The sequence below is a fragment of the Sceloporus occidentalis genome, unplaced genomic scaffold (genome assembly GCF_023333645.1).
Source record: "Sceloporus occidentalis isolate IW3139 unplaced genomic scaffold, rSceOcc1.0.p SCAF_2, whole genome shotgun sequence".
Lineage (NCBI taxonomy): Eukaryota > Metazoa > Chordata > Lepidosauria > Squamata > Phrynosomatidae > Sceloporus > Sceloporus occidentalis.
The window spans coordinates 15977960-15994755 of record NW_028316982.1 but is presented as its reverse complement, the minus strand read 5'-3'; the positions used below and the strand labels follow the sequence as shown (position 1 = coordinate 15994755).

Below are 16796 nucleotides of genomic sequence, written 5' to 3'. Positions count from 1 at the left end.
CAACTGTAGGGGGCAGTGCACATTTCCATTTCTAAACCAAAGAGCCAGCATTGTCAGATGACTGCTCTGGTGTCCATGTGGCCAGCATGACTGCACTGAACGCTGTTACCTTCCCACTGAGAAGTGGTACCTGTCTATCTACTTGCATTTGTATGCTTTTGAACTGCTAGGTTGGCAGAAGCTGAGACTAGTGACGGGAGCTCACCCCATCATGCAGCACCCAGACCTCAAACTCCAACCTTCCAATCTTCTGGTCATCAGAATTGGCATCTTAACCAGTAAGCCAGTGCATCCCTCTAGATGTGGGCAGCTTCAATGTGCTCTAGCGGCATGGTGTTTATACACAGCACACTACCAGAGCAGTTTGAAGCCACCATGGGGCCAGAGCAGGATGGGAAAAGCTGCTGCTCCTTTTTCAGCTAGTTTCAAGGCAAATTCGGGCTGTGACATGTGTTTGCCATAGCCTCAATCTGTGTTTAGAAGGGGCAACTTCAAGCTGCCCCTTCCACCCGCCTGTTTCGCCCCAAGGTCTTTTAAGAGCAGACTAAAAAGAATCCTTGAAATAATTTAACAACAATTCAAATTAACCTAGTGGTTTTAAATACCCAAGGCCATGTAGAACAATACTGATTTAGCTGCTTGCTGAAAATTCAAAACAGATGGTGTCAGCCTAATTTCTCTTGGGAAGGAGTTCCACAGTCAGGGCGCAGCTACAGAGAAAGCCCTAAGACTTGTACACACCAGCCAAGACTCACGAGGTGTTGAAACATGCAACAAAGCCTCTGTAAACAATTTATGCTTATAAATATTAGAATGTATTACAAAACTACAATATATCTTATTCCAGAAGAAACTGATGTGTCCCTGAACTTCTCAACACTGAGAGAAGTGATTTGACAGGATGTGAAAATATTTCAGTTACATTTTCTGTTCATTCCTCAGAAATCTACACTAGCTTTTTCCTGGGCTGTGATACTTTTCTTTCTCATCTTGCACATAAAAGCATGCATATTTTGTGCATCCCCCCCCCCTAAATATATGCATTTAATGCACACTTTTCACCACTGACAAAAACATTTAAATATGCAAATAAAAATGAATGCCCTTTTAGACACCTGTACTTTAATCATGTGAACAATTTTGTGTACATTCTTTTCCTAAATCAAAATGCATTACCATACCTAGAAATGTATGGATCTGTTTTGTCCCATTGCCAGTCACAGGAAGCATTTTCATATAGAAACCCCATACATTTGTTTTTCCTTCCTCCCTAAAAGTCACAGGCTAAGATCTTTTAAGGCACAGAGTAGCATCATAGTTCTGCATGCAGAATTTTACTACATCTTTCCACTCAGCAAGCTTTAATTTGCTTGTTTAGCAGGTTCAATTTTCCTCCAGCCATTCCATGGCTGGTGGAAAGCAGTGGGAATTGGAAAAGCATCGTCTTCATCAGGGTCCTATGGAGATTGCTGTGGGTGATGTAATCATTTTGTGTCTACCTATAGAGATATAGCCAGACATTTATCTAATCACCTAGATTCTCCATAAGCCACAGAAACACCTTCTTTGGCATTGGCTCAACAATAAATGCAGAAGGGACTTTGGTTATTCAGGAAGATCAAACAGAATGCCAACCTCTGTTTAAAAAATACCCAAGTGTAAGGTGTACATTTACCTGTGTGTGCCAGTAACAAAATATCAGACACAATATGTTAAAAGGCTATAGAGTGATATTCTCCCTTCACTTTTCTATCATTTCAGCTTTCTTTACTAGAAGAGGCAGGCTTTGGAGGTGTCCTCCTTTATGTCGATCCTTGTGATTTACCAAAGACTCACAACCTGAGCAATAAGGCATTTATGGTGTCTATCAACAGTGGAGGTGATCCTTCAACACCTGGATATCCAAGTATTGGTGAGTGCTTATAAAACTGATATTTTTTTCATGTGAAATAAATGTTCGGTCAAGCTGTTGTTAAAGAAACTTGGTTTAAAATTTAAAGCAGTGGTTTGTGCATTTTTCTGTTGCTGACCCGGTAAACACCTGATACTCTGTTCCACAGGGTGAGGATCCATAGCATAGGCCTGGAGTGAGGAATATGTAGTTCTTCAGAGAAGGTTCTGGACCGCCACCCCCATCAACGGTAGCCAGCATAACCAAAGGATTGGTTGAAAATTGCTGTCTAATAACAGCTGATTTCCTACATTGTTGAACATAGCAGAAAGGCTCTACATACTATGAACTCCCTCCCACACTCACTGCAAAAGCTTATATTACAACTTGTTGCACAAAGTTAGTCTCAAAGGTGCTACAAAATCCCTTTGCATCTGTGATGACTAGGTCATCCTGTCATTTGGAAACTTCTCCTGACTACAAAGGGTTAATCTAAGGGAGGTACATGCTAATGAGAGCTGACATCACATTCTAATGAACTGTGACATCATAGCTGATGCAAGGTCTAACTGACCAGTCAGAGAGTAGGACCGCGAGATTCAAGATCATTGGATGGGAAATCTTTAAAAAGGCTTGTGCGGCCATGCGGTCCTGGTCAGTTAGACCTTGCATCAGTTATGATGTCACAGTTCATTAGAATGTGATATCAGCTCTCATTAGCATGTACCTCCCCTTAGATTAACCCTTGGCAGTCAGGAGAAGTTTCCAAATGATAGGATGACCTAGTCATCACAGCATCCCATACCTGTGGCAAGTTTTGGGGGCAGTTTTCTACCCTGTAAACTTTCTCGGGGCTACATGGAAGTCCAAGGAGTTTATCACACGGGAGGAATTTCTCTTAATTTCGAATGAAAAGAAAGTGGGGCCAGAATGCATTCACGTGAATTCGCTAGTTCAGCAAATTTACATGAATTCGAAATGTGTTCAAACTGACTTTCCTTTGCCCGAAAATAGCTTGCCATTGCCCAGAATTGTGTGTGATCACCTCTCATGCAATAACATAAAACCCCATGATTGCATTCGGACTGACTTCCCATTGCCCGAAATAGTGTGTGGTAGTCTATCACACAATAACATTAAACCCCATGATTGCGTTCGGATTGCCATTGGATTATACTTCCAATTTCCCTTGTCTGATAACGTCCCAAGTGTGCCAAAATGAAGGGAATGGAAGCCCCTGTAACTTTGAGCATCTGCTTCTAAAGGCTTCTATAAGAGCCAACTCACCTTTTTTAACCACAGAAAGAATGGTTTGGGGATTCTGAATGAGTTGCATGCTACATGGGTTACCTCAGGGGAGGTACTGAAATGGCACAACACTTTCTCACTCCTGTTTTAAGGCATTAATGGACGTAGTTATGTGTGATGTTAATATTGTGCCTTCTCCTTACTCTCTGCCAAATGTGTAACTAATGGTTCCATGGTTCTAGCTGAAGTCAGTGAGATAGGATGAGTGAGAAATTAATTGTGAATAATAACCTATACCAATTTCCATGTGGGAATAAAATAATCCTCCATATTCCCCTGTATAAAACTGAGATAGGAGTGCCGTGCCAGTGGCTTTATGAGAAACTCAGTAAAAAAGAGACTGACAGGTTTTCATAGCCCTGTTTAGAAATAGTCTTGCTCTTGGTCTCTCTTTCTTTCCCAGATGAAAAAACAAAACCAACCACAGATTCAAGTTTTTGCAGTTTGAAAGTGTGAGAAAGTATTGTGCCCACTGTGGAGCAGTAGGACTCATATGATGTTGTCCTTCTGTGGTGTGCTCTTTTGCTACCCTTGCCTGTGATCTGTCATGGTGGTGTGATGAAAGAGATTAAACTTCCATTTTTTTAAAAAAGGAGCAACACCTGAAGTTCAAAGTTGTCATAGCATTTAGCAGCATGGAAAAGGCCCAGCATTGATTATTTCTAGGTTCAGACAGGCAGGACAGTTGGCCACCTTTTAAAAGCACCAGTCTGTAGCTAATTGGGAAGGACAAGGAGCAAGTTACAATGCAGCTTTCTGCAGCCAGAGGGGACAATCTGACTGGAGGTAGCTGATAGTAAATTATGCCAGAGGCTACTGTTGAATATTGGCGGCTTGCAGACACCGCTGTGTTGATAGATGGCTGGCAGAACTCTTGGTTGTAGGAGAGCTTGGAGTGGCCATTACTGATGTTCCTATTATGAGCCTAGCACCTGGTTCCTCAGTATGGGGAAACATATCCTATTAGCTTATATTCAGCTCTGAGTTGATTGAGCAGTAGAAAAATCTCTTGAATGTGATATCCAGTGGTTGGTGCAATTCCTTTTCTGTCCTGTAACTAGCAAAATCCTCCAGTATAACTGGAAAAATAACTTTTCCAAGCTCTGGAGATAACCTCTAGTTCAGCAGGGCCAGTCATAAATTTAGGTAGACCACTGTGTCAAGCAGAAGAGAGATAGTTTGTTTACACTATAGAAATAATGCAGTTTAATACCACTTAAGTTGCTGTAACTCCATCCTATAGAATCCTGGGATTTGTAGTTTTACAAGATAATTGGCCTTCTCAGCCAAAGAATGCTGGTGCCTCATAAAACTACAAATTCCATGATTCTGAAGGCTGGAGCCATGGCAGGTAAAGTGATGTAACTGCATTATTTCTATAGTGTAGAAGCACTAAGGGAATCACATGTAATGAAAGCGAATATTGATTATGTAATATAGTATTTTTATATTTTTACCACTAGTGATGGGCTACGTGCTTGTGAGATGTTGCCTCATATTGCAAATTACCATGGCCATGAGTCTAGTTCAGGACTTCATAGCAGGGATAATCACATGTAGAATTATGCACTGGTTGTGCAACACAAACTTTGCATTGAGTGACAATGTTACATGCATGCCTGAATGTGGAATTGTACCCAATCAAATGTGCATATAAATGCAAATCCACATGGAAATACACAATTCAGAATCATATTGTGGAAATGTAACAGGTTTTCATCAAGAACATTTGGTGAGTTTAATGGTCTGGAAGAATCTTGAGTTCTTTGATGTTGTTGTTAACATCATAACTACTTTCAACGCGACTTCAACTCATGATGACCCATGAGTGAGACATCTCCAGGTCCCCCTGTCTTCCATTGCTCTGCTCAGGTCCTGCAGGCTCAGGGCCATGTCCTCCTTCAGTCTGTCCATGAACTCTCTTTCTGCTACTTCCAGCTTGCCTAGCATTATTGTCTTTTCTAGTGAGCTGTATTTTCTCATTATGTGGACAAAGTATGACAACTTCAGTTTGATCATCTTGGCTTTTAGGGAGAGCTCAGGCTTAAACTGCTCTAGTACCCATTTGTTTGACTTTCTGGCATATATGGTGATGGGAGAAAATGGTTTGAACTATTCTTACTTTAGTGTTCAGTTTTATATCTTCACACTTTATACCTTCACACTTTAGGTATGTGACATCTGGTTATTTCTATTTCTTCATTGTCTAGTTTGAAAGTTTGTAAATCCTCTGTGGTCTTTTTTTTAGCCTGCTTTTGCACTTTCTTCTTTAACTTCCCTTAGTAATTGTTCCAAGTCTTGTGTTGTTTTCTGCTAGTAATGTGGTGTTGTCTGAGGCCTGAAAGGGACAGGCCAAAAGAAGTGGCTTCTGGCCCCTTTGGGATGTGGTGTGCAGATGATGCATGCACCTGACATGGCCAGAAGCCACTCTGAGGCGACTGGAAAAGGGGGGATTGAAATCCACTCCTTACCGGTGGCCCATTAGAGACTGTGGTGACAGCACCCTGCTTTCAGAGCAGGTCGTCCGATCACCATGGTCCCCAGCTGGTTGTGGGGTGATCGTGGCTGGAGTGGCCAGAGGCATCTCCAAGCTGCTGGTCTGTTTCGCACCAATGTCTCTTAATGGATCACAAGCTAAATGTGAGTCAAGTGTCATGCAGCAGCTAAAAAATTCAATACAGTTTTATGTGGTATCAATAAGACTATAAGTCCACGTCAAGGAAAGTAATAGTACCACTCTATTCTGTTCTAGTCAGATCTCCTGGAATACTGCATCCAGTTCTGTGCACCACAATTCAAGAAGGATATTAATAAGCTGTAACATGTGCAGAGGAGGGTGACCAGGATGATCAAGGGTCTGGAAACCAAGGCTTATGAGGAACAACTTAGAGAGTCAGGTCTGTTTAGTTTGTAGAAGAGAAGACTAGGAGGTGACACAATAGTCATTCATAAATATCTGAAGAGATGTTATGTAGAGGATGCACTGGACTAGAAAATGAGCCAGTGGGTACATATTACAAGAAAAAAGATCCCACCTAAATATTAGAAAAAACTTCTTTACTGTAAGAACTGTTTGGCTGACTGATGGGTCTTCTCTTTTTGAGGTATCTAAGCAGAGGTTGAATGGCCCCCTTTCAGGAGTGATGTAGTTGTGTATTCATGCATGGGAGGAGGTTGGACTAGATAGCCCTAGTGACACCTTCTATGTCTAAGATTCTATAATTCTAAATCTGACTCAAATTGGCAGTAAATTAGCTGAGCCAACAATGTTGTGACTTTGCGTGACCAGAATTGGGGTGGAAAAACTCAGAAATATTTGCTTTGTTGACATAGAGGGGTGTTAGTTATTCACAGCATGAAATGCCATGACAGCACAGTGGGAAGGAATTGAACAATTTCGCAGCCTCTCAGACTACCTGACCTAGTGTTCTTAGAACTGCCCTGGGGAGTGACAGAAGTAAATGTAGCTCTCCAGCTTTATTCCTGCTCATTTCATGGAGACGTTTGAAGAATGGCTTGCTGTTTATCTGTTTGCTTGACTCCACAATGTTTTATGAACCCTCCATGAAAAGCAAAGCTAATTTAAATGGTTATACTAGGGCTAGTATGCTAGCTAAATGTCTAGACCTTATGGACAGGTTTTCTGATGGATGTAATAAATGCTCTTTGGGGGTTTGCAGAATTTAGTGAGATGTTTCACAGAGGTGAAGTGTGTAGCCATAAGGAAAAAAACAACAGATAACAGAATGAGAAACTGAGAGAAAGAGGGAGGGAGAGAAGGGTTATGAAGTCTGATCATTATTTGCAGATGGCTATTAAAATAGGCACTTGTATCTTGAAGCCAAGGATTATTTCTCCATCAAAAAGTACAGCAGGAGATGCTTGGTCTCCCCTCCATTTGTTAAAAACCTGTTCAGATCCATTTTGTTCACCTGATTTATTATTTCTACTTATTATGTTTGTTTATGGAATTGGGATATAGCTCCATAATGTAAATTTCTCTAGGTGGCTTATACCCAGTGGCTCTTTCAGTGTTCATTTTTATGCTTTGGGATCTCAGGGCCCCAGGATCTGGAACATTCAATGAAGGGAGGCTTCTTGTTCTTTTTCCACTGGCAAGAAAAGTCCTTTTCATCCAGTTAGGCCTTGAGCAACAACTTGGTTTACAGTAAAAAGGGGTTTTCCTTTGAGTGGGAACTACGTTTAAAAGAACAAAGATTTTTAAATTATTTTTAAAGTTGCTTGATACTTTGAGTTTTATGTTTTCATTCTGTGTTAATTAATTTTATTATTAGCTGACTCAAGAAACTAAATGCAAAGATATAGCCATCTTAGTCTGTAGAATCAGTATATAGCGAGATCTTGTGGCACCTTTGAGACTGAAAGAAAGACTGACGAAAAACTATAACTTCCAACTCTTGGTGATCTTGAGGCCAACCTGTCATGGGGTTTTCTTGGCAGAATTTGTTCAGTGAGGGTTTGCCCTTGCCTTCCTCTGAAGCTAAGAGAATGTGAGCCACCTAGTGAGTTTCTATGGCTGAGTGGGGATTCAAATTCAAGAGACATAGTCCAGTGCTCAAACCCCTGCACTATGCTGGCTCTCACAATAAAATATAACATGGAGAGAAAAAATGTGAACATGATAGGAAATGATATTTACAGTCCCCCCCCCCCCCCCCATACAAAAATTTATGGATATTCAGGTCCCACTAAATACAACGACACTGTAAAATAGTATGCCTTATATAAAATGGCAAACTCAAGTTTTGCTTTTTGGAATTTATGTATTTTTAAAAATATTTTAAATCCACGGATGGTTGAATCCATGAATTAAAATTCTGTGGTTATTGGGGGGGGGGGGGGGACTGTATATGAAAACATAAGCAATGTCCTTGACTACAGAATCCCCTTGATATTAACTTGGTGCCTCAAAGAGATTAATATGGGTACCAAATGGGCCTTAAAGGGGAGGACATTCTATAAACAAGGGACCACAACAGAGACATTTTTTCATTTCCTGTGTGATGCATTATTGCCACTATTGGGACGTAGAACAAAGCTCACTGGTATATCTTACTTTTTGAGCAGGTACATATAGGGAGAAACATTCCTTCAAGTATCAAGGTCACAAAACTTTTAGGGCTTTGAATGACATCACCAGCATTTGAATTCACACCAGAACCATATTGGCAGCCCCCTGTTGAACTTAACCTCTTGTCCTATACTTGGAGAGCTTATATATATATATTTGCATCAGGGTTTCATATTGTGAATCTCTGCATGCAGAATTGCATATTGATTGTGTTGTGGAACACTTGCTTTGGTCATTGCACAACCAAACTCAGCACTTAATGCACAACCACATGCAGGTACAACTCAATGTGCCCCTGAATGCACAACTATGTGCATATGGCAACTTTACATCCATAAGTTTAAACTAAATTCAGTCATTTCTCATTGTACAAAAATGTCCAACCACTTCTGTGTGGAAAGTGACATAGAAGACACAAACATGATTGCAGTCATTTACTTCTAAGAGTAATTTGTTGTGTCTGCTCTGAAGGCACTAGATTCCATCTGATCTTAGAAGCTAAGCAAGATTAGCCCTGTTAAGTACTTGGATGGAAGACCACCAGGAGTACCAGGTGCTGGGGGCTTTATTTTAGAGGAAAACCATGCCAAACTATTTCTGAGTACTTCTTGCCTAAGAAAGCCTTATGAAATTTATCAGGTTATCATAAGTCATCAGGCAATTTGAAAATGCATATACACATATGAAGATGAATAAGGGTGTTTCTTTTCTAGGTGGCCTTTTTGCTGGCTGCAGTTCTTTAACTCACTCAGGCTGTTGTTGGCAAGGGATTGTTTGGTTTCACATGAGTGCTGTGGATCAGAGTGTTCTCCTGAACCTAAATCTTTCTTCAGGCATGGAAAAACATGACTCAATTAATGAAGATATGAAGCAAAGCTATTTGCCAGGCAGCCTATGTAAATAGCAAAGCATCACTTCTGCAAGTAAGAACCCCATTCTTAAGATAAGCCACACAGTAATGGGATTTCTCTCTAGATGGGTGGAGAGACAAAAAATAATATCATGAGGGCCTTCTCAGAAAGTATTGTAGAAAAGGTGACCACTATCAGATTTAAAATGCTGAAATATAACAATTATTTTCAATAAATATCTTATGCTCTTGACATAAGTTTCCATTTAAATGCCCTTCTGAAGAACTAATCTGACAGGCTCTAGCACAAGCAACACGATATGATAATATGCACTGCTGAAAGGGTATTGTAGCATGCATTGCATCACATTCTTTATTGTGTTATTTCCTTAAGACTTATGCTTGCAGTTGATGCTTGCCTGTCATTGTCCTGATATAAGATAATTCTTTTTCCATTTTGTTTTTGATTAAGATTTTTAAAAGCAATTAAGTGTAGGCTGGAAAAAAGAATAAAAATGAAATTCAGGTAAGACAATCCATTTTGTTCTAGATGTGTGGCTAAGTCACATGTTATATATGTTACTGTTTAAAAGTGTTTTTTAAAAAAACATGTATTGAGGAAGTAGACCAGCCCACCTTGGAAACTGTAGCAAAAAACAACACATGTAGTGTTTGTGAAAAGCCCCCGATCTTTGTTACTTTAATAGGACACTATTGTTTAATTGAGCATAGTCAATTATTCTGCAGTGTTTACAGAGGATCACTTGGAATATTCATAAGCACACACATTGTGATTGAAATTTATGCTCATTTATTTGAAGTGAGCCCAACAATTTGAAAGTTTTTTAAAGACTGCAGCCTCTTATCTGAGTTTGTCCTTGACAGCCTCTGCTTTTTTGTGATATTTTATTGCTCTGTGGGAGAGACTTGAACAACTAACTGGAAAACTAAGCATTGTCTAGCAGTCTTCATCACATGTGGGCATCATAATATAATGAAAGACATTTTCTTGTCTCAGTCTTTTTAAGACTTGTTTGTGTGTGCATGTGCCTTCAGGTTGCTTATTCCTTTATGGTGATCACATGAACATCTTAGGGTTTTCTTAGATATTTAGTCCTTGTTTATATGCCAGCATGGTGTAGAGGTGTGATGTTGGACTATAGCTCTGGAAATCATGATTTAAATTCCTGCTTGGCCATAGAAATCACACTCTCTCATCCCAAGAGGAAAACAAACACAAACTCCCTCTTCCCAAGAATCTTGCCAAGAAAACTCTGCCTTGGAGTCATCATTGGTCAGAATTGACTTGAAGGCAAACACACCAATACAGCATATGCTCATTCTAAGTAGCATATGGCCCAAGATGCAGGTGTTATTTTATTATTATAATATTACATGTTTGCCGTTGGAGCCATGAAAGTGAGCTGTTTTTTTAAAGTACACATTCAGACATACTCTTAAAACTATTGCACTGATAGCAATCATTCTGCCAGTGCGCATGATCAAAAGGTAAATAATGGAAATTGCCTGATAAATTGTAGGATTTCATTCTATTCCACATAACTATTTACCACACTGTTTCACTATAATGGACTCAAAAAATCCAGATGGAACAACGAAGAACACTGGCATAGAGTTGAATTCAAATAGGAAACTCTGCCCCTCAGAATGAATGTGTAGTTTGTTCAGAAGATGATAGACATTGTTGTTAATCACTCTCACATTGATCTCGACCCATGGCAACCCTGTCAGTGAGACATCTCCAAGCCTCCCTATCCTTCACTGCTCTGCTTAGTTCCTGTGACCTCCTTAATACAGTCCATCCATCCATTGTGAGGCCTTCCTCTTTTTCTATTTCCCTCCACCTTTCCTAGCATTATTGCTTTTCTAATGAATCATTCCTTTTCATGATGTTTCTGAATAGGGTTGCCATAATTCTCTATTAAAAACAAGGACAAAATGTAGGACAAAATTTAGACCAAAATATAGGACAATTGTAGGATAAAATTTAGCCCAAAGTCCTATTTCCGAAGTATAACAGCTTCAGTTTTGTTACCTTGGTTTACAGGGAGATTTCTGACTTGATCTGTTCTAGAACCCATTTGTTTATCGTTTTGGCTGTCCATGGTATCCTCAGCACTCTTCCCCAGCACCACATCTTGAATGAATTGATTTTCTATCTTCTCTCTTAACTGCCCAGCTCTCACATCCATGCATGGTAATAGGGAATACAATGGCTTACATGATTCTAATTTTTGTGCTCAGTTGTATATCTTTTTTATTTTAGGATCATTTCTAATTATTTCATAGCCACTCTCCCCATTCTGAATCTGCCTGGCTGCAGTCCCTGTTCCTATCAATGTATAATTCCAGCTATGATAAACATTCCAAACTGCACATGAATGAATCCACAGTGATTCCTGCAATTGGATTCCAGGTAGATCAGATGACAGGTAATAAATCATTTACAAATCCTTCCAAATTGAAAATATAATAGGTGGCACCTTATATTAAACCCTCAATTGTTTACTCGTCATATCTCTCCAAAGATCAACATGGGAGACTGAAGCTATAATTCTGATAATGACATACATTTTATGTGAGTATATGTTCGGTTTTGAATAGGGAATAAGCTCTTGCACTCCATTCAAAACCTACCAACTCCCATGGACTGCTGTTACAGTGCAGTAGGAAGGGAAAAGATGAAGGGGACCAGGCAACAGTGAATGCCTCTCTTCCCTGGTGCAGTTTGTCAAAATGAGAGGCAGAAGAAGGACAAAGAGTCAATGTGGTATAATGGTTTGAGTGTTGAACTAGGAAGACCAGGCCTCGAATCCCTGTTTCGCCATGGAAACCCTCCCGGTGACCCTGGGGACATCACACTGTCTCAGCCTCAGAGGAAGGCAATCACAAACCCCTCTGAAAAGATCTTGCTAAGAACTTTTGTCATTCCTTTAGAGTTTCCAGAAGTTCAAAATGGCTTGAAGGCACACAAAAACAAAAAAGGAGGAGAAGAAGGAGGAACAAGACTCCTGCCAATCTCTCTGGCAAACTAGAGGAAACACAAGAGACCATTCCCAATGATAAGTCCCTCCTTCCTGTTTTCCCCTCCACAGCGATTTCGCAGCTATAGCAATGGCACCAAGAGGCTGGCAAATGTTGTGGGGGAGCTGAATGCACAGAGCAGTTACACTCTGCATTATCTAGGAATCTGACCTGAGAAACTCATCTGGGTTTCTGCCTGCATATGAAATGAATGGGTACTAACTTTCATAAAACTTATAATTTTATCTGCCATAATTTCTTCAAAAGTTCACATAGGAGACAAGATTTTCCATAAGTTTTATGGATGAGAATTTGCCTTTCAATTGTGAAATGGACAAAATATTTAGACATGTCCACTTTTGCACAAGGAAAAAACTTGTTTTATCTTGTATATCCCAAGAGAGAGATAGCCAAAGGAAAGAGCTATAGGATAACCATCCAGACTTGTAAAAAACAGAAACTCTTTATAAAATCCCATGTTGGAAGTCTCGGCCTCTGAAAATTTTATGATTGCAGAAGACTCATCAAGGTTCAAGAAAGGCAAATCCACAATAGTTCAGTATTTTATTCTCCACCATGCAATCCAAAAATATCCACAAGGTAGAAAAGAACTTTTAGCTACTTTTGTGTATTTAAGTTTTGCCTTTGATCTTACTGACAGAGATGGTCTTTGGCAAAAGTTAGCCATCATTAATTTTGACAGAAAATTAATAATAATAATAATAATATGTTTTATTTTTATACCGCTTTTCCGAGGTGATCAAAGCGGTTCACAGAATCAATAAAAATTAACACATCATAAAAACAACATGCAATAAGACAAGCAAGATGGTGGTCGGGAGGAGGGCTTGTCTTCTTAGCAGGCAGAGGCCTGTTGTTGCTGGCCTGCTTCTCTCCCCCTCAAGATGGTGGTCGGGAGGAGGGCTTGTCTTCTTATCAGGCAGAGGCCTGTTGTTGCTGGCCTGCTTCTCTCCCCCTCAAGATGGTGGTCGGGGGGACTCTATGAAAAAAAAATTGCTCTTTGTAATTCAATTTCTGCACTGTAAGACTTCTCTCAGGGTCTATCTTGGGGCAAATGAACTGCTATCTAATAACATGCCAAAAGTTAGGGGAGTTTGATAGGGGTGCCTTTTAGCCCCCATTTTATTTAATTTTGATACGACTAATGTTGTCCAAGTTTTGTCTGGGTCTGAATACTTTCCAGTCACTAGATTCTAAACTTTTGTTTAAAGGAGTGGTTAACAGTCATCCATGCTAAAAGAAAAGTGGTGGGTTTTGAGAAGAAGAGAAATTCTCAGAGTACAAAACCCACAGAACTGCAATCCTATTTTAAATACTTGGGCTTGAGTTTTAATTCAAAGTTGCATAAAGACCTTTATACTCTATGGCCCTGTGTTTTTGGAGAGTGTTTTGAACTCCAGTGATTTCTTTTAAAGACCCCTGAAGAAGGTATTTTTCAACTGAGGCTGAAACATATTGAGCATTTTAAAAATACTGAATAAAGACTTGACCATCTCAGACCACGTGGAGCTTGTTTCCTTGTTGTTTTCTGCTTTTCAATGTGCTTTTCAGTACTCTCTTCACTACCAGTGAATAGTGAGTCACCACTTAGATAAATATAAGATTTGCAGATGGCAGCATGATAGGCTTAGAACAATTACTAATGAAACTTAAAGAAGAAATTGTAAAGGCTTACTGCTGAACATAAAGAAAACAAACATACCAAAAATTACTATGGAGGATATATATAAATTTCACCTAGACCATGAAGAAATTGAAGTAGTTAAAGATTGTTACATGGATTTGTAACTGGTTGACCGGCTGAACCCAAAGGGTGCTCAACAATGGCACCTTTTCATCCTGTAGAGAAGTGACCAGTGGGGTCGCACAGGGGTCTGTCCTGGGCCCAGTAAATGGATGACAGAAATTGGGAGCATACTCATCAAATTTGCAGATGACACCAAATTAGAAGGAACAGTTAATACTCCAGAGGACAGGATCAAAATTCAAAATGACCTGAATAGACTTGAAAGCTGGGCCAAAGCTAACAACATGAAATACAACACAGAGAAATGTAAGGTACTGCACTTAGGGCAGAAAAATAAAATGCACAGATATAGGATGGGGGACACCTGGCTAAATGAGACTACATGTGAAAGGGATCTTGGAGTCCAAGTAGACCACAAGTTCAACATGAGTCAACAGTGCAATGTGGCAGCTAAAAAGGCCAATGCAATTTTAGGCTGCATCAATAAAAGTATAGTGTCTAGATCAAGAGAAGTAGTAGTGCTACTGTATTCTGCTTTGGTCAGGCCCCACCTGGAATATTGTGTCCAGTTCTGGGCACCACAATTCAAAAAGGACATTGAGAAACTGGAGCGTGTCCAAAGGAGGACGACTAAAATGGTAAAGGGTCTGGAAACCATGCCCTATGAGGAACGACTTAGGAAGCTGGGGATGTTTAGCCTGGAGAAAAGAAGATTAAGAGGTGATATGATAGCCCTGTTTAAATATCTGAAGGGGTGTCATGTTGAGGAGGGAGCAAGCTTGTTTTCTGCAGCTCCAGAGAACAGGACCCAGAGCAATGGATGCAAACTGCAGGAAAAGAGATTCCACCTCAACATTAGGAGGAACTTCCTGACAGTAAGGGCTGTTTGACAGTGGAACACAATCCCTTCGAGTGTGATGAAGTCTCCTTCTTTGGAGGTCTTTAAGCAGAGGCTGGATGGCCATCTGTTGGGGATGCTTTGAATTGGATTTCCTGCATGGCAGGGGGTTGGACTGGATGGCCCTTGCGGTCTCTTACAACTCTATGATTCTATGATTACATGATTCTATGATTTCCCATACCTTGGATCAAACTTTGATAATAATGGAGACTGCAATCATGAAATCAGAAGATTAGGAATGGGAAGGGCTGCCATGAAAAAAAACTAGTAAAGAAGCTAAAGTGTAAAGATATACAAGTGAATACAAAATCAGAATTGTCGAAGCCATTACCATGTGAAAACTGGACGGTGAAGAAAGCAGATAGGAAGAAAATCAACTTATTTGAGATGTGATGCTGGAGAATAGTGGACAGCCAAAAACACAAACAATTAGGTTGTAGAAGAAATCAAGCCTGAACATTCCCTGGAAGCCAAGATGATTAAATTGAATCTATCGTACTTCAGCCACATCATGAGAAGGCATGGCTCAGTAAAAAGACAATAATGCTAAGAAAAATAGACGGCAGTAGAAAGAGAGGAAGGTTGTACACCAGATGGCTAGACTCCATGAGGGAGATCACAAGCCTGAACCTGCAGGACCTGAGCAGAGGGGTTGAGAATATAGAATCATAGAGATGTCTCATTCACAGGATTGCCATGAGTCAAAGTCGACTCAAAGGCATCTAACAACAACACACTTGGATTCATCCCATACATTAAGTGGGTCTACTCAACTTAAATCTAACAACAGGATTCAGGCCAAAGGCTACACATCATGATTACTAATCATTCTGTAGCAATGTTCAACAATAGTTTTTGGATCCACTACAGCTCATATATTCTGATTAAGTGAGAATATAAGTAAAGGAATGAATTGGTCAACAAATACTTTGTGAAAATTGAGTTTTATCATAAGATTTAGGAATGTATGTGGAGGTGATTGCATGTTTTAGAAACCAATCCCATGTGCCTCCAGCAGATGGAGAATTTTGTACAACCTCTGTTGGGGTTCTGTCAGTCAGCTTTCTCATCTTCCTTTCCAGTCCTTGCTGACCTTCCCTGCAGACATACAAACTATGCTTTCTCATTTTAAATGTCTAAACCCCAGTTAAAACAATGTTCCCCTCAAGACTCCACTGACCTGCATGAAAGAAAAATATATTAGTGACATTTATGCACGAGGGAAAATAGCCCTAAGATAAGTAAGGAGGGTGGGTCTAGAAACAGACTGTGCAAATGTTTTTATATCTATGAGGGAAAACAAACTCAGTCTGAATCCCGAGAAAACGGAAGTACTAGTGATAGGCTCCCCGGGCCCGGGTAGTGAAATTTCTCCACCTGTCCTGAATGGGGTCACGCTCCCCCTGAAGGACTCAGTTCGCAGCTTGGGAGTGCTTCTGAACTCGTTGCGCCAATTGACATCTCAAGTGGATGCGACGGTCAGAGGCGCCTGTTATCAGCTTTGGCTGATACGCCAGCTGTGACCCTACCTGGGACCTTGAAACTGTGGTAAACGCTCTGGTAACCTTTCGATTGGATTTCTGTAATGCGCTCTACATGGGGCAACCCTTGTACCAATCCTGGAAGCTTCAATTAGTGCAGAATATGGCAGCAAGATTGGTCGCCAGTTGTTCTAGAGCTGAATATATAACGCCCATCTTGCAAGATCTTCATTGGCTGCCCATTCGCTTCCGGGCGCAATACAAGGTGTTGGTAATTACCTATAAAGCCCTAAATGGCTTGGGCCCAGGTTACTTGGAGGACCGCCTCTCCCCATATAATCCGCTCCACACACTCAGGTCAGCCAGGAAGAATTTGCTGAGGGTGCCAACTGCGAGATATGCGTTGACCTTGCAAAGGGCCTTTTCCATCTCGGCCCCACAAATTTGGAACACCCTTCCC

The 16796-nt window shown here is 40.4% G+C and overlaps 1 protein-coding gene across 1 annotated transcript in view; it reads left to right on the top strand.

The window, feature by feature from the left end:
* The window catches only part of NAALADL2 (N-acetylated alpha-linked acidic dipeptidase like 2), a 536053-nt gene that overhangs the window by 150860 nt on the left and 368397 nt on the right, over positions 1-16796 (top strand). Inside the window, exon 4 of the mRNA XM_089507579.1 lies at positions 1762-1912. Coding sequence (XP_089363705.1) covers positions 1762-1912 — 151 coding nt within the window. The remainder of the gene's footprint in view (positions 1-1761; positions 1913-16796) is intronic.